The 19,714-nt window shown below is 35.0% G+C and overlaps 1 protein-coding gene across 1 annotated transcript in view; it reads left to right on the forward strand.

Moving 5' to 3' along the window:
• Positions 1–396: 396 nt before the first annotated feature.
• The window catches only part of LOC150100509 (uncharacterized), a 1,094,033-nt gene continuing 1,074,715 nt past the window's right edge, over positions 397–19,714 (forward strand). The window contains exon 1 of the mRNA XM_090402670.1: positions 397–817. Coding sequence (XP_090258796.1) covers positions 731–817 — 87 coding nt within the window. The 5' untranslated portion in view covers positions 397–730. The remainder of the gene's footprint in view (positions 818–19,714) is intronic.

Consider the following 19,714-nt stretch of genomic DNA (forward strand, 5'->3'; position numbering starts at 1 on the left):
GAAAAAAAACCGTTTGTCTGTCATTCTGACTCCATTTCATCTTCTGTTCTTAATATTGTTATGCCAATAAAAGTCTCTTTTTGTAACTGTTAGCAAAAGTTATGCTATCTGTTGATCTGAAACTCGTTAACAGAAGTAAATAAAATCAACTTTTTTATGTTTTTATAAACCGTTCTAATATCGGCTATGATGCCATCATGATCAGTATGATATTATAAAAGTATATTTTTGATAAATTCTTTTGGAAGTTGTTTCTTCCACATATTTTCTTGTGAAAGAATCTTAAAGATCTGCTATTGGTGGAGCTCGCATGTCACTCTAAAACTTCAAGCCACGCCTCTCTCGCTTGAATTGTGTCTCTTCTCTATACTGCAGTAGCCTGCCATGCACATTACTCTGTAACGTGCAGAACTGTCTTTAGCTTTTAAGGAAAAAAAATCTCTTTCAAACCTCCCAATTTAAGAACTTCATATCTGAGGTAATTAACTGGAGATACTTTGTTGTTTATATTAGTAAGTGGCGCTCTCCCGGAAGACAAGAAATTCCGTGTGACGGACCTGCACGTGTTTACTTTTGTAACACTTGGACCATGGAGTTACAAAGAAGTGAAATAAGGACCACTACGTAAAGTGCAAGAAGAGGGAACTATTATGCTGGACTTTCTAGTTGCAGGTGGAACCAATTGACCAATATATTTATATAAATAAAAGACGATTGTTATTTAGAAAGAATGGAATCTCTACGCGGAAGAACATACCAAGATGTGATTTTAAGCATAGGCATTTTAATTCTATTGGCGCGTCGCTGTAATTCTGCGGTAAGTTCTACATTTATATATTCGTTACTCGTTTTATAATATTGTTTCAAAGATATTTCACCATTTAAGTACCGATGTTTGATTAACATCGGTACTTAAGTTATGTATTTAGTAAGAATGAACATTTTATTTTCCGCCTTTTTTTCGTGTTTTACGGACATGTGCTTTCTCCTTGGTAGCCTCTTACACGGGTGCCGCTATTGACACGGAAAGACTAAGTGATAACTAACTAGAGAAGTATTTCCATTGGTGCTCTTCGATAAATAAAAACTGTCGTTATGGTTATTTCACCGCATATTTGCTGTTCTTTTTAAGAAATGCATCTTTTCGTGAATGTTCTTGTTGCACTTAATGTATATTTGTCTCTGTTTTTTTTTAATTATAAAATTCTATTGAATGTGCCCTTAAATTGAGTTTGTGAACACAAACATAAGAGCTTATAAGATCATAAAAAATAATATAACTGATCAAAAATTTACGTTTTTTTTAAATTGTATCGTGGTTTATTTTAAGAGTTCATTATACTCTTCTTAGCAGTCGGTTTTAGTTTCTTATAAAATCGTTAAATACGTTAAATATTAACTTTTAAGCATTATGCACCACCCTTTTGACTTGAATTTCTTTCTTGAGTACGAATATCTTTATCTTAATAATTACTGCTTTAATAGGCATTCATGCATAAAAATTCTCTTTAAACTTTTATAGGGCACACTGCCCCCATGACATTATGTGATTTGAATTTTCTGTGTGTGTGTGTGTGTGTGTGTGTGTGTGTGTGTGTGTGTGTGTGTGTGTGTGTGTTTATTTATTTATTTATTACGGAAGACTTATTGTAGATGGTTTAAATTTAAAAAATTTATTTATTATAAATAAATAAAATTCAATGACGAATCGTCCTTGTCCTCCTTGAAAACGAAAATTTAACATGGAAGGTTACCTACCTAGTGTACCTCTAAATTGCATATAAGCATAATAAAAGCAGACACAATATAGAAACTGTTCGTACATAGTTAAAAAATTGTTTGCTAGATATTTGTCGTTAATTGACTTGTTATAACCTGATTTTTTTATAAAAATGTAAAAAAGTACAAAATTTGAAATCTTCGATTTCCATCACTAGGCTCTTTGCATCTCATAAGATACAAAGGTCAGCTGCACTCAGAAAAGTTCTTGTCGTTTAGGTTATTTTGGGAGATATTGTGTTTTAATATTCTCCATTTAAATCCTGACATCAGCTTAACAAGGTTACAGCAGTGCTCTGTGTGTGTGTTCTGTTCTGCCGTACTAGTATTAAATATTAAATATGTATTGATATTTGAACTGATATTTGAATCTCTCTCTCTCTCTCTCTCTCTCTCTCTCTCTCTCTCTCTCTCTCTCTCTCTCTCTCTCTCTCTCTCTCTCTCTCTCTCTCACACACACACACACACACACACACACACACACACACACACACACACACACACACACACACACACACGCGCGCGCGAGAGAGAGAGAGAGAGAGAGAGACGAATAAGTGTATGAAACCGGAGCTTTCAAATATGGAGAAAGTTAAGAAATTGAAATAAATAAATTTCTATAAATAAAACAGAATTAATATGTTATATTACATATTTGCATTTCGAATTACCTGTTATTTAATCAGACAGCATTCATTCTTTCTCCATATCTCAGAAACATTCAGCGATGAAAATGGATAACCTAGTTAATTTTAACTAGTTATTTCATGCGCTGAAAGATAATGTTTGGATATGTGCAAACAACGTTACATTGCAGGGTCGTTCGTCAATATATTAAGAAACACTGTGTTACCAAAAAAGTCATGGGAAGCCTTCCGATTGTATAAAAATGAATGCCTCTATGCAGTTATGCAAATTTGTCGTCTGGAAGTCATCATTTCTAAGTTGTATGTCAGACGATTGAGCCTCCTTAACACGGTCAGTATGGACAATACCTTTTCGTTGGTAAGACTCGGTTCAAATTTCCCTCCCTAGGATGCGAAGAATCTTTATAAGTTTTTCAATCTGAAGATGAGTTAGGTGGTCTCATAGGTGGAAGGGTTTCCGTCCTGGAAGCCCGAATTTTTTATCTCACAAAACACATCCAATACACTGGCCTCATACCTTCAGTTACTTACACCGTAATTCCAGATAACACAAACCAGGCGATTAGCACACGGAGAAAACAGTGTTCATTTGAATTACGGTCGAAATGTTACTTGGGAATGGTTGTACTCTCAGCATTTAAGCATTGTGAAGCCTACAGTTGACAACCCGATGAAGGAATGGAGGTCCACATTTGACACACTACCCAAGGTACTCAGGGAGGCCTGAAATACAGATTCATAAGGATCCGAATTCCCTTGAGACTGCCGGTGAAATAGTGAGGTTACCTAGCTATCAGATCCTGGATAATATGTTTGGAGATGCAAGCAGCTACAAGCAATTTACTGAGTGTTTATACAACACAACAGAGCTGCCTACCACGTGGGATGTTTGCATTCTAAAAAACATTGTTAACAAAAACAAGCACTTATCATCGATCATCATAGACGAAGGTTAATCTTTCACAGTGGAAACTTAGTGGAAAGGTGCATTCTAAATAAATAAATTTGAATACATATAAATAAATTTGAATACATGTTATTTGTACTTTTTATACGATTTTTATTTATTCTTCTAACGATTTATTCATTTTTTATTGAATATGAATGACCATCCAAGAAAGATTGTAGATATACCGTGTATCAGTTATTTACGGTGAGTGGTTAAGGGTTAATCATACGTAAACCCTGCTCTAAAGACCAAATGTGATAATACTACAAGTCATTTCAGACCTCCAATAAGCAGAATGGTTATCTTTTACCAGGCAACAAGAGATATCTCATAAAAATGTAGAGAGAATGAATGAATAGCACTTTACTTTGGTTATTACAGCATTAAACTGTGAACATACTGTGAATAGACGGAGCGAAGAATGTGGCATATAACCACCATCCAGGAGGAACTGGAAAAGAAAAAAAAAAAAGTGAACACCACAACCAGTAAACTTGATTCACAACTGAGTAAATAGAGTTTTCCAGTATATTTCTATGTCCAAACATCCATCAGATTGAAAATCTGATGGATGTTTTGAATTTCTGTCTTCTGAGCTCCCGAAGACAGAAATTGAAGTTTTTTAGAATTACTGAAGAATCAAACGAAGACTCTGAATGAGGCCAGTGCGTTATGTTTATTAACTGCGTGCATTCTTTTGACTGGCTTGCCGTAAGACTGCACACAGTTAATAAACATGATGCAAACTCCTGAAACTCTGGATAAAAAACAATACAAAACAGGAGTTTTGGGGAGAAAGGATTCTGTGAAGCTCACTAACCTCACCCCGCCCCCCTTCAGCTGAAAAGCCTTATAAGGACTTTTCATTATATTCGGGATACGAACACAGGTCTTTTCAATCGAAGGTCATCGTCGTTACCGACAAGGATCTCGATCAGTCCGATTTTCCACTAAGTTGCACCTTTCCACTAAGTTTCCACTGAACAGCCGTTAATCTTTTAACGAATGTTAGAAACGAATTAGCATTCGTTAACATCCAATTATCTTCTCTCATGTTTGAGTTTGCAAAATAAATAAATAAAAATAAATAAATGAAATAAAATAATTAAATGACAAAAATGTTATTGAGAAATGTATCTTGGTTGGAAAAATTCGAATCACACTTAGTACAGGAAACTAGTTATACAGCTTTTCAACTAAAGGTAAATTATTCTATCTCAGAGGTGGAAAGGTTTTTCTTCCACAAATCTGATTTCTCATATAAATAACTGTTATATAGGATTGATACTGATGACTCTTTTTTTGGACAGTATAGGATGAGAAAGAACGAGGGGTCATCCCTGGAGATTGTGTAAGAGTGTTGTTAACAAAGGTGTTAGGACTAGACTTATATATATATATATATATATATATATATATATATATATATAAGTATATATATATATATATATATATATATATATATATATATATATATATATATATATATATATATATATATATATATATATATATATATATATAAGTATATATATATATATATATATATATATATATATATATATATATATAAGTATATATATATATATATATATATATATATATAGAAAGTATTTTTACCTTGGGTAAAATTATGTTAAAGATACCAAGCAATTTTAAACTTGGTTTTACTCCATTTCCCAAGTAAGCAAACAGACAAAAAGTCAAGTTTGCGCCTGCAATTGATGCAAGTCTAACTGATCCTACAGGTAGTGCAAGACCAGGGAAACTCGTGGTAAAGGTGGGGAAAGCTCCGATCACTAATCTTAATATTTATTCTAGCCTAGCTCCCACTGATGAGGCCTCAATAAAGGTCGAAACCGGTCTGGGTAGTGGCCCCTTGCCTTTAATACAAAACATCATACATCCCCTTCTTGGAGATGTGTTTTGGCATTAAGGGTATAAATATTAAGATTAGTGATCGGAGCTTGCCCCACCTTTACCACGAGTTGCCCTGGTCTTGCACTACCTGTAGGATCAGTTAGACTTGCATCAATTGCAGGCGCAAACTTGAGTTTTTGTCTGTTTGCTTACTTGGGAAATGGAGTAAAACCAAGTTTAAAATTGCTTGGTATCTTTAATATATATATATATATATATATATATATATATATATAGTAATAGGAACCACGAGAAGGTTGCGGTTTGTCAGCCTTACTCACTTCTCCTGAAAAATATTAAACTCATTGACCGCCTTGGGCAGGTTTCAAAGGTTAGGACTGAATGGCCTTACTTACTCTTTTTGGAAATCAAGAGGAGTTAGAATATTCATTTTTATTTAGTCACTATACTTCTAGCAAGTTCAATTAGTCAGAATTTATCACGACATCAGTTTTCGTCTATTATTGAACATAACATTGCAAAAACTCTAGAGGAACAAAGGGCCCATTGTTAATTTGATTTCGAAAATAAGAACACTTATATTCGATTGCAAGAAAGCATTTGACTCCTTACCACATATTTGGATTAGAAAATGTCTAGAAATTTTTGTGAATATAAAAAATTCAGGAAATTCCTGTTATGATCACGTGGAAAACCCAAATAGTCAATAGAGATAATGCAAGTGATTATCAAGACAGAAATTTTTGTATCATTCAGTTTTCATTATCACCTCTATCGTTCATCCTACTACTGCTTCCTCTAACATTAATTCTAAAGAACCTGGCTTCGGATATGAAACATCAAAGCAAGCAGCATCATGGATGAGCTTAAACTATATGGAAAACCATTCGGTGAAATTGAGTAATGGAGTTAATGTCTTCAATGTAGGCATGCTGTATGTATGGAATTTTTACTTAAGAAATGTGCAAACACTGTCTATAATTCGAGGCAAAACAACAGCAACGGAATCAAATTTACAGGGTGGAAGGAGAATTGAGTCTTGTCCCAGAATGAATCCTACAAAAATATCTACGAATTCTTGAAGCAGACGATATTTTGTATTCAGAAGTTCAAAAAAGAAAATGGCTCCGAATATCTGAAAATAGTCAGAAATTATCTAAAGTCTAAACTCAATGAATGCAGCCTTCTAATAGCAGGCAATAGATAGGTAATCACTATGATCAGATATACACAAGTGGGATAATTGACTGGACACAAGCTTATTTAGATGCACTTGATCGTAAAACATGAAATCAATGACAATGAATTATGCCTTCCATTCACGCAGTTTTGTAGATCGATTGTACTTATCTAGGAAAAGTGAAGGACGTGGTCTTTTACAAACATCACACACACACTAGAAGTAGGAAAAAGAGAGGCTTAATGATTACTTTTTTAAGGTAAGCATACACACAAAAAAAGATTTAATAAAAAAAAGTTTGAGGAGGAAAGATACAACACTCCGTGGTCAGTATTTGAAAGGTATTGAAGTTGACAGTCATTTGTCTTGGCAATGGCTTCAGCGTGGCACCATGAAACGATCGTAATACAGATAAAGATTGAAAAGACCAGTAATGATCTTTTCACTTAAAGAAATAAAGCAGAAACAGCGGATATCTGATTAGTTCTTGCATCAAGATTGTACAGGTAGACTATAAACAAAAGCAAGATCTGGTTGCAAAAGTTTTACTGAAACTTGTGCAGTAAATATGGTTTCCCAACTTGAAGAACCAATTGGGAAACACGATTGCAAAAATTATGAAAATTAAAAATGAGAATATATTACAGGACTTTAAAATCAGACAGTTGTAGCACATGTGCCGAACATCACTGTAGTCGAATAGCAGTTAACAAAGTATAGAAATCGAGATAAATCTACCAAATTTCTGCCAAACTAACTGAAATTCAGTTAGTTTGGCAGAAATGAGCAACAACAGTTCCAATTGTCACAGGGACGCTAGGAGCAGTCTTAGGGAAATTTATGAAATACCGCTTAAAAAGTTGAGCCTCCCACATTAGTCCCATCTCATATCCAGAAAACGATACTGTTAGGGACATCTTATATTTTACTGTGATATCTTGTTGATCCTTAGTCCTTTTGGTTGAAATTGGACTCAATTGGACATGTCTACCAGTGAAATATGTGATGATTTTGTCATATTTCTTGTACCTTTTGACTTAATTTAATATAGTAATAATAATAATAATAATTTTCACATGGTCTATTTGACATGGGATGCTAGTAAAATGACCTCAGCGCTACCTTCATACGTCTCTGAGATCGTTCCAGGATGAGTATCTACAACTTTTTCTCACTTTCTAGGAAGCAAAAAAGCATCTTGCTGTAATATAGTTTTGGAATCATACTTCACTTTTTCTGTTAGTATGAAAAGTCCCCTAGATATCCCTGAAGAATATCTATAACTCTCTCTCTCTCTCTCTCTCTCTCTCACTCAGAAAAAATATTTCCTTTAATGTGTGTGTTTCTCACCCATGAAAGATTGTAAACCTATAGTGCATGAATACCGTGAGCGGCTAAGGATTTTTTAAAATCATTTTTAATAATTTATTGCATTTTTTCTGTGTGTGTGTGTGTGTGTGTGTGTGTGTGTGTTTACGAAGTCTGGAAACCCTGCTCTAGAGACCAAACATGGAACTTTTCCAATCCACTTCAGTCATCCAATAAGCGAGGCATTGGGCTCACATTGGGCGATGAAATTCATCTCCCACCCAAGGACAGGACACATCTATGCATATAGTGGAATTTGAATCTGCAGCCTATTCGTTGGAGAATGGATACGCTAACCACTCGACCAACCGTGTTATAATATTTGGCTGCAGTGTAGTTTTGATGTCATTCTTTATTATTTTTTTTTCTGTTATGTCATGGTGACAGAGAATGTTTCTAGAAAAGAGCTGAAGCAAGATGATAATTGTCATGAAATCGAAGGAAAATGACAAGGGGAATTGCAGAAGAGCGTTGTAACTGATACATAACTTTCTCTTCTCTCTCTCTCTCTCTGTAAGAAGAGTTGAAACCGCATTACGGATTTGGTTTGGTTGTGATTGCGGGAGAAGCAACAAAAGCTATCAGTCGAGTAATTATGTCTGTTGAGTGTATTCTGCCAGTTTGTTTGAGGAAAATATGAATTTTTTTGAGTTTAAACAAACTATTTTATTTTTAATTTTCCAAAAACATTTTTACAATTTAACTCTTAAACACTCCACTGTAACTGAATAGTACTTTTCCCGCTTCGTCTTAAAACACGAAGTAACTCACTGCTTGTGTAAACTATGTCTTCCGTAGTTTTCAAAAAAAATTAATTCGAAACCGAAGAGTTTGTATTCCGTATTTCGAAACTTCTCTGGAATCTCATATCGGAAATATGCGCATAAAAATACATGTATCAAGTCTACATTTTATAGTGAACAAAATGAATAAAGTAAGTATATCTTCTAAGACGAATTAGAGAAATTCATGCCAAATTTTAATTTTTCGTCTGGTTTGAACACTTCGAAGTGAACTTGAATTCTTAGCGGACATGACTTCGGAAGGCTGCAGAGGATTTAAGTGAAATTCCTCATGTACGGCTTATTAAGTAATCCATTAATGAATATTCCATGTTCTTCCCATTTTCGGAAATAGAAACTGAACTAACAAAAACTCATATTTCTGCTTCAGGCCCTACTCCACACTTTTCCCCAATTATTTTCTTTGACTCTTTTCGTCTGTTATAATGGGATTATCTCAAATTTATTTTTTGTCTCAATTGCTGCCCTAAGCCGCTAGCCATTCAGAACTTTTTTGACTTCCTTTCTTCAAATGTTGATTTTATCGAGTCCAAATGTTTTAATAGTGAGGTCATCTGCACAGATCAAACACGTGGTTATGCTGAGACATGCCCACTAATGATTTTATACAAATTATTTAGATGACTACCAGATAACCATTCTCCAAATACTCGAATAACAACACCGTGGATGTTGTATAGGGAATTCAGACCACAACCTAGGGTCTATTTCTTTCCATGGAACAATACTCATGTAGTCATTGTCTTCCACATTTTTTCTGGCATTATACGAATGTCAAGTGATCATCATGACTTGTATGTTTCATATTCTTCGTTGGATTATTTTCACTTTTCCTAATCCAGACTTTTGCATTGAACATATCACTTAAACAATTCTTATAGGTAGAAACATTTGATCTCCATGCCACTTTAAAATCTCGCTTCTTAGGTAAGCCCTGGCATAGTTCTTGGAGAACTATGTCAGGATTATGCAAGAGAAGAATTGGACATATCTACTAGCCTTGTTGGCATAATGGTTAACTTACATACTCTTTAATGAACAGATTGAGTGGTCGAATACCGCCATGGTCATGGATGCTTATGATAGTATTTGGGGGGGGGGGGATGAATTTCATTGCCTGGTATGAAACCACTGACCGTTTGTTGGAGACATGAAGAGGCTTTAAAAAGTTCCATGTTTGGTTTGTAGAGCGGGGTTTCTGGATTATGTAGAAAATAGATATAAATATTAAAAATAAATAAAATTAAAAAATAATAATTTAAGAAGTACCGCCGTACTAATGTACTACAGATTTACAACACGAGTGAGAGTCGCATAATATATACATATCACAATTGGCTTTTATTGATATCTCTATTTTCCTTTTCTGTTTATACCAAATCCAGAAATAGTTGCCAAACTATCAGCACATCGAAAAGTGGTTTTAAAAGAACTGAAAGCAAGAAACTTATCAAAATGGCAGTCATGCTTTCTAGTCTATTGCCCACGCTTGGCTGTAACTGTTATTCGATCATACTTCCACTTCTTTTGCACTGTGATGGTTCCTCTGCATTTGTGACCGACATTGAAAAAGCCAATCTTCTGGCTTCTTACTTTTCCCTTAATTGTTGCATAGTCGATCATATCTGCTTTCTATCCATTCCAGATACACAGTAGTATTCAAGGTATCCTTTTATTTTCTGCCAGAAATTCTTTTTTGTTCTTCAGAAGAATTTCTGACAGAAACTTAACCTGGGTCTAGTGGGATACAAAAAGAGTTTCTTTGTTCTAATGGCATTTTCCGATCGTATTGAAGATTTGTTCCCAGAGTTAACTCCTGTTCTGTGTAGTCTTTTTATTCTCTCCCATTTCAGTGGCATTTATCCTGCAATATGTAAATTAGCCTGTGTCAAACCATTTTCTAACGAGGAGACAAATCTTTGTCATTTTATTACCGTCCAGTTTTACTCACATCAGTGGAATTATTTATAATTAATAAAACCATTAACATTCAAGTTATAGGCTACCTTAAATCTTCTCAACTAATAAACGATTAGTTGGATTCGATCAACTGGAGATTCTGTTTATGCCGCCCACCTTTGGAAAAATACCATGGAAGAGCTTGAGGAATCTCAAGTAGTTGCCTTTGCGATTTCTCAAGGTATCTCGATAACTCTAAGACATTTGATCGGATTTGGCACAAAGGCCTATTAAGTAAGCTCCCATCATATGGTATGTCATCTACCTTTGCAATGAAGTTGCCGGTTTTATGGCTGCGTTACGCGCAACAATAGATGGAACTTTTTAACTAATGCTGGTGTTTTACAAAGCTCGGTCTCTCACCTACTTTCTTCTGTCTATATATCAATGAATTTCTCAAGTTGACTGCAAATTTTTGCGGATGACTGCACAGACTTTCAGAATAAAACTTCTATAGTCTTAAATTCTTATCTTGAAACCGTTATTTAATGGGATTCAGATGACGTCAATTTCAATGCTAGTAAAACTCAATCCTGTTTTTTTTCTTGCCACTCAAAAATCCCCCTCTTTTAAATTCCGTCTTACGTTTAACAACACCCAGATCTCAACAGCTTAAGATTCCTCGTCTTAGAATGTAACCTGTTACAAATATCACTTCTTTGCATCCAAAAATAAGATCTTTCATTTCTGCTCGAGGTATTACCTCTGAACAGCTATTAACTATGCGATGCGAATCATAAATCTGTCCAACCATGTTCAGCACTAAAAATATTTAACGTGGCATAGACGAGAACAGTTCAGGTTAATTAATGATCTCTTTCTCACTAATTGACTATATTCTTTACATTGGCATTAATTTTCTACAAATCTTTCCATGGATACTGTTCATCAGAAGTGGCTTCGATAATGTTTTCATCTAATCTATGAAAACACATGCAGCAGTCATTCAACATCCCCTCTACGCTTCACCTCCAAACTCACAGAATAAATTTTTCTTAATTTATCCTTTCCTTCTGCTGCTGTCTTCTGAAGCAGGCTTACCTCTTATTTATTTTCGTAAAGTGAAGAATCAGCTACTGAATTAAAAACTTTTAATACCGTGTTGGACCTCCTTTTACGACTGGCAATACCGATCCTCTTCAATTCTCCTACGCACAGTTCAGTAAGATATGGGTCAGAAACAACCTTCATTAAAATTTTCGGTCAATTGCTTCTCATAGGAAGTTCTGTTTGTCCATACAAGTCTTCTCAACGACCGCAATCTCGTTTCTGATGGTCTGTCTTAGGACCACATTTCACCTCTTAGACAAGCAACGTGAGTTATTTTTTCACTGATTGAACACCCAGGATATCTCACCTTTTGAGAAACCAGTGGGCTCTGCCGTTTTCAAAATCGTGGCTCCACCCAGACGGGTACCCACAATAAACCCTTTATCGAACTCTGAAAGATCCAGCATTCTTAAATAGTTGCCCGGAACATGTAACGTACGTGACCAAGTATTTTGCATATATATACCGTGTAAGTGATCTTTACGTATATCTGCATATAGGTTTCTAATTCAGTGGCCGGTATATATATATATAGAATGGTAGAAAAGTGAATAGTATATATATGTATATATATATATAAAATTGCATGGACTGTGCCTCCTAGTTTATACTTTTTTTTTTTGTAATATTAGCTGTACTGCAAGAGTTTGCAAAACTTGTAGCACGTTAGTGCCATTATGCAAGTGGGGTTTGAAAATACGCAGTCTATTAATATTCTTTTTGAATATGTGATCGGTCCTTGTGGAATATTTTGATAACAAGAGATGTTGGATTCTAAATGGCAGCGGCTCTCTGGAAGTGAGGGAATGATGGATCAGTATACTGGAACAGCGCCCATACCCATACCATAGAAAGGAGACATTCGGCAATAGATGTTTTTTCTATAGGCGAAACGGTGATTGGAATGAATCTTGGGAGAGAGAGATCATCCAGTAGAACTGCTCTCTTCTGGACAATATCAAGAATTTTAGGGCGAATTTTGGTGCACCACCCCAAATCTGAGATCAGTATTCCAAGTTTGAGTGGAACTGGTGTTTGCCAGCTCAAGCAGCTGGACATGGAAAATTAATGTCTGGAATGAAAAAGGAAAGAAGAAGAGGAGAGAGAAAGAGAGAGAGAGAGAGAGAGAGAGAGAGAGAGAGAGAGAGAGAGAGAGAGAGAGAGAGAGAGAGAGAGATCCGATCTTGCGAGTAAGGACAGATGAAATGAGAATTTATTTATATTTATTTATTTATTTATTTTGAAGTAGAATCCAGTACCGTGTCCTTGGAAGCACTACAGGTTTTCCTCTCCATCTGAGGAATGGTACAAAGATCATTGTTAAAGGGGCACTGACTGCAGACTGCATAAGAACTTATGCATTATCAGTGGGCGAAGATCATTTATAAGGAGAAAGAGGGTAAGCGAAAGAACAGAGCTGTGAGGTATTCCTATGTTGTCAGAAAAATCTGAAAAGTGAAAGTGATCTTCCCATTTAAAAAGCCTCTCACTGACCTTAACAGAAGTCTTAATACAAGAATATTAATTTCCTATTGCAACAAGTTACTGAATTCAACTACTGTTTTTGAATTGAGAATGAAGTTTATATTGCATAACATATTTTATCATTAGCTGCATCATACGTTGTTCTAGTCACTATTTCTCTATTTGGAATTTCGCTAATTCGAAGTTTCTTGTTCAGTTTTGAACAGGAACAATGCCGGCCTGGTTGGCCACATGGATAGCTGCCCACCCGCTTTCCAACAAAAGGCTATGGGTTTGAATCTCACCTTTGGCATGTATATTTGTAATCTTTAGATGAGAGATTTCATTCCTGTGAGAGACAGTCAATGTTCTTATTGAAAGTCTGAAGTGGCTTGAGAGATCTCTGGAACAGGGTTTTCGAAGTACCTAACCTTTAATTCACTCACCGTGCTTACATCCTTTGTGAGTAGGAGTCAGATATATTAAAAACACTAAAATAAAATAAAATAAAACATATAAAACTTTATTTAAATTAAGGGGATATTAAATCCCACATTGTTTTAAAACCGAATAAGAAACTCAAGATTCGGAATCAAAGAGTTTCATGCCGAATATAGTGACTATAAACGTATCGGCATCGGCGACTACTAACGTAAGATAAAGAACGTAGTCCACGTACGTTGTACAAACTAGGGCAACTCTTGCAAAGGTGGAGAAAGTTCTGATCGCCATTCTTAGTATTTTCCATAATGTAAAACCCATCTCCTAGAAGATGTATGATGTTATACATTATGGTGGGAGGTCACTACCCAGACCGGTTTCGATCTTTATTGAGATCTCATTAGTGAGTAGCTAGACCAAAGTATAATACTAAGGGTATAGCGAGAAGAACTTATATACTCTGCTGTACGAGTTGTCAAAAAGGTGCACCCATAAATTATTTAAAATTATCGGTGCACCTTTTTGACAACTAATGTATTCAAAAGGTAATTTGTTTATCATGTCTGGGATGTAGACGTTTTGCGTTGCCTTTCCGTAGTGATTATTGTATTTATATGTGATATAATTAGTAGTCTGAGGTTTTGTTATACGGTATGTATTTCTGACTGTCCTGTAGTTGGCATCGAAATAATGTTTTAGCAAAGCTGCATAGTGACATAAATGTTTTGCTCTCAGTATTTTGTTCTGACATTGCAATGGATATAAGATCGTTATTTTCTCTTTGTTCCCAAAAGATCAGTTTTATCATTTTGTAATGTAGCGACATTAATCTATTTAATTTGTAGGGTGCACAGAAAGCATACGTTGTTAAGCGTATCTTAGTATATTTTGGCATAGTGCTTTGTATATTAGTGTTTTAAGGCGTATGGGAACTATGTCTTTTAACGTGTAGAGTTTGTCACTTATTGTTCGGAGTTTGTTGTGTAGATGGTTTATGTGGCTATTCCAGTTCATATCTGCATCGAAGTAAACTCCAAGGTGTCGTATTGTTTCAACCTGAGTGATTGTAGTGGTTTTGTTGTTCTGTGTGTTTTTTATGTTGGAAAGTGGATGTTGGATGGTTATATATTTGTTTTCAACTGTTCGAGTCAGTGGATTTCTGAATATCATCAATTTCGTCTTTTCTGAGTTTAGGTGTATGAAGTTTTTCGTGAGCCAGTCTATGATCAGATTTATGTCATGTTGCATATTTGTTTGGGCTATGCTTGCGTTATTATGGATGGATATTATTGCTGTATCGTCTCTTACCTTTGAGTGGTAGTTGATTAATATCGTGTGTCTAAATGTTGAATAGAGTTGGGGAGCGTACAGCTCCCTGTGGTACTCCACAGGTTACTGGTAGCTCTCTGCTTCGGTTTGACCCAATACGTGTGATATGCTTTCTATTTTGAAGGTAGTTTGTAAACCACCTGTGAAGAGGCCCGTCTATTCCAACATGTCTCAGCTTTTCTAACAAGGTTTGATGTGTAAGTGTGTCGAATGCTTTAGTTAGATCAATAAAGACTACCATGGCAATTTTGTTTTTGTCTAAGGCGGTATTAATTACTCTGTAAAGTCTTCCAAGAGAGATGTTGTTCCCTTATTTTTCTGAAAACCATATTGTGTTTTGGGGATAATATGAAAGGTCTCTGCATATGCTGTGAGTTTCTTCGGTACGATCCGCTCCATAATTTGATTGATAATTGGTAATGTTGCTATGGGTCTGTAATTGTTGATTAAATTTCTTTTTCCATGTTTGTATATGGGTGTGATTATGGTGGTCTTTAGCATACTTGGTATCTGTCCTGTTTTGAATATTTTGTTTATTAATTTTAGTAGGATTGGACTTAAGCTAGTTGCATGTTGCTTTATATCTTTAGGTCTGATACCATCAATTCCTGGACCTTTGTTTGGTTTGATTTGATGTATTGCAGAGAGAGAGAGAAGTTCTGCTTCTTTTATGGTTGGGAACCATAATGTCTGTTTTGATTGTGGTTAAAGTGGAGGGTCTCGTTTTGTGATTGGGGGAATATTTCTGTGCAGTTCTTGAATGGAGTCTGCGAAGTATTGGTTAAAGTCATTTGCTGGTTGTTGGATAGGTTTTGCTTCTTTCATGAAGCTGTGTTTTATGGTTTCGGAGGCGGTGGTGTTGGGAACAAAATCTAGCATCTCATTGATCAGATGCCAGGTTTGTTTCATGTTGTATTGTGCAGAGGTTAGTTTGTTTCTGTAGTAGCTTCTTTTTGCATTTCTGATTTGTGTTGTAATGCGATTCCTTGTTATCTTATATTCAGTTTTTAAAGCTGTGTTATTTGGATATCGCTTTAATTCTTTCCATAAAGCGTCCTTTCTGTGTATTGCTAGGATTAAGTTTTGTGTTATCCAATGATTTTGTGTTGTTTTTGAGCGAATTCTGACTTTCTTTGTAGCTTTCTTATATATTTCCTCCAGTGTGAGTTTAATGTTGTTTTATAAGATATCTGCTGAATCTGATGCCAGGTGTTCCCAGTCTGTTTTTCTTATTTCATGGTTGACTATTTCTTCGTGTGTTATTGTTTTCTGTCGCTTTTCTTCTGTGGGACATTGCATGGATATTGTCTTGGTGTGCAGGTTTAGAGCGGTGAAATAATGGTCTGTTACTTTGCACTTTATGACTGAGGCAGTGTAACTGTTTGGTGGTGCTCGGAAGTTTTTTATGATCTAGGCAAGAAGCAGTGATAGTATTTCCGAATATTTCTTCTCTAATACATGATGTTATTGTTGGTATTAGATTATACATGGATAGCGTGTCTAGGTATTGTACAGTGTTGTTCTGGTTTTCGTTTGCAATATTTATGTTTATGTCGCCAATTATCATTAGGTATTCGGTTGAGCATATTTCTTGGCTTGAAACCCAGCTATTGAGTCCGTGCAAGAATTTTATCATGTTTAGGTTTGGTGGCCTGTAAATAGCATTTAGTATTATGGGATGCTGTGTATTTGTGGTATTAGTGATTTCGAGGTAAAGGGTCTCAGCATGCTCAAACTGATAGGCCGTTTCTTTTGATATTAATTTTTGTTTGATAAATATTATTATTTCACCCCTCTTTTTGTTTGACGGAATGATCTATGTTGTTAGAAGCCTGGAATTTGCAAAGCAGTTGCTCCATCATTAGTTATGGATACTTCTGTAAGAATCAATATATCAATAATATCAGTGTAATTCCTCAGATAAGCCTGTAACAATAACCAATGTTTTCGGATGCTTCTGATGTTAATATGTAAGATTGGGAGACCTCTCGCTTGTACTGTGTGTTGTTACCATGCATAAAGCGATTCTAAAGTACAATTACTGATGTATTCTGGTGTAATTACATCTATCTGATGGTTCACATTCATTTTTGTTGTGTTGAGATCTTCTTATTGAACTAAGTTGGAGTATTTTGTTTCACTCTGGCAACCTGTCTATATCTTCCGAGCTTTTTATTTGTATAGACTTTGAAGTATGTGACTTTCTCAAGAATATTTTATCGTCTTTGATCCATAAAAATTGATACTTTTTTCTGTTTTTTCTTTTCTTGCTTGGTTCCAAAGATTCTGATTGAAAGATGTTAAATACTCAGATAGAAATATTGGCGTATTGTCTTGCTGTCTCTTGACAGCAAGACTTGAGATTGTCTCTTGTAACCTTGCTTGTCAGACGAACTTGACTGGTGCAGGTCGTGGCGAGCCTTGTTTTTTGTTCTTCCCGGGAAACCGATTTATGGTCTGAATATCATTATGCTCTAGGGAGATGTCAATTGCATGTCCTAACTTTAAAACTCCGTCTGAGATTTTCTGTGGATTCAGTTTCTGGAAGACCGTTTATGACAAGGTCTTCTTTATGTTGTTGTTGGTTTAAAACTTCGTATTGTAGTTTCAGGGAATTAAATTCTTGACGGAGTTCCGATGTGTCTTTTATCAATTTGTGCTGCCTGTCAGTTAATGCATTAATGCTGGTTTTAATGTCTTTTACCATTTGTAAGACTTCTTCGACTTTTGAATTATTAAATTTAACAAACTCTTCATATTCGCTGATTTTTGTTATTTGTTTATTCTGTTTATCAATTAATAATAATAATAATAATAATAACAATAATAATAATAATAATAATAATAATAATAATAATAATAATAATAATAATAACCAACTAGAGATATCCTACGAAGAAACCACTCCATTCTCTAATCTCTGCGAGCGATTCGTAACAATAACAAAATACCATATTTGGAGGCATAAATTGGAGGCATGTATTATATACAATATAATTATTATTAATCATGTAATAAGATATACTGGATATATAATACCATATAATAAGTAAATATTAATTATATATACTTATATATAATTACATATTAACATATTAATACAATAATTATGTAATTTTTATGTAATTTTATATTATTTTCATATAGCTAATACTGTAAGTGAAATACGCGAGAGTCTCAGTTCCTAAGCAAAGCCTAGATGGCGGTGTACAAGTCTTGTATTAAAATTTCATTCACTTCCTTATCGAGACACTTTCGTGTTTCTGTTTGCTCCTACACTAGCAGTCTTTGTACGTCACCATTTCAATTTTATTGCTTAGAAGTAAATCAGAGAGGTAACCGCCCTGTCAGGTTTCTTAGCAAGACAGTTTTCACATATAACGAGTTTTAGTGGGCGAGATCATTTCTGAAAATTTTCTTTTCAACTAATCCAGTTTTAATTATAATCCTTAAATCACATTGGGTTAGGACTGAGAGTCTTTTTTTTTCTTTAAATCTTAATAATAATAATAATAATCCGTTTTTTCTCAGTCAGAACATGTTGAATAAAATTATTCGGTCTGTGCAGAGGTTGGTAATTTCCTTGATGATTATTTATGCTCCCGAATACAGATTTCTGTAGGTGTACAGGTGGGTGTAACATCTGTTTTTTTTTTTTTTTAAAGCAATTCGTATTTGGAAAGATGCTGATGCTCGTAGTGCAGATTACGTCATATTTAAATTAAACAACTTATGGAATTCAGCTTTTATTTTCATTCATTCAGTAATTCATTATGTGATGCAGCTTTGGAGTGTTATTACACCAAAGAAAACAGATAGGTTGTTCTTGTACGTGGGTGGTCTGAAAAGTTCTCGGCCTCAACCATAAATGGCAACACTATTGGCAAGATTTTTTTTTCTAAATTGGTACATCTGTCGTAAGCATCCATGTGAAATTGCAAGTCATCTATCAAGTAATTTGTTTTTATACAGCTGTTTGAAGCAAAAGTGTTGTCTGTATCCCTTGAAATGGATAAAATTGAGTATCGTGCGGTTATAAAATTCTTTGTAAAAGTAGGTTTAACGTCAAAAGAAATTCATTCGAAGTTCATAAAAATGTATGGGCATTCTTCTCCTTCGTTTTCGACAATTAAGAAATGGGCTGCCTAGTTTAAACGTGGCCGTACCAGCCTTGAAGATGATCTACGTGAAGGGCGTCCAAAAAAGTGTAACAACACCAGAAATCATTGATCAAGTGCATATGGTATTGGATGACCGGCGAGTCAAAGTGTGTGAAGCTGCTGAGACTATAGGCATTTCAAAAGAACGTGTAGGATATATTTTGCATGAAGAATTGCAAATGAAAAAGCTTTGCGTAAGATGGGTGCTGCGCTTCCTCACAGCAGATCAAAAACTCACTCGCATGAAAATCTCTGAACAGTACTTGGAGCGTTTTAACAAGAATAAATCTGATTTTGTGCGTCGATTTATTACTATGGATGAGACTTGGATTCACCATTACACACCTGAATCCAAACAGCAGTCAAAACAGTGGACAGAAGCCGATTGTTCTGCGCCAAAGAAGACAAGGTCATGGCATCAGTGTTTTGGGATGCTAAAAAGGCATTTTGTTTATTAATTATCTTGAAAAGGGTAAACAATAACTTGGGAATATTATTCCGATCTTTTTACAAGACTAGACGAAAAAATTCGTGAGAAAAGACCCAGTTTGCAGAAGAAAAAAATCATCTTTCAACAGGACAGTACACCTGCCCACGAAGGTGTTTGGCAATGGGAAAATTAAGGGATCTGCACTATGAATTGTTGGAACATCCATCCTATTCCACCAGATTTGGCTCCCTCTGATTTTTATTTCTTCCAAAAA

Source organism: Typopeltis vanoorti, chromosome 13 (genome assembly GCF_054136105.1).
Source record: "Typopeltis vanoorti isolate ZY-2024b chromosome 13, IOZ_Tvanoo_1.0, whole genome shotgun sequence".
NCBI classification, from domain to species: Eukaryota; Metazoa; Arthropoda; class Arachnida; order Uropygi; family Thelyphonidae; genus Typopeltis; species Typopeltis vanoorti.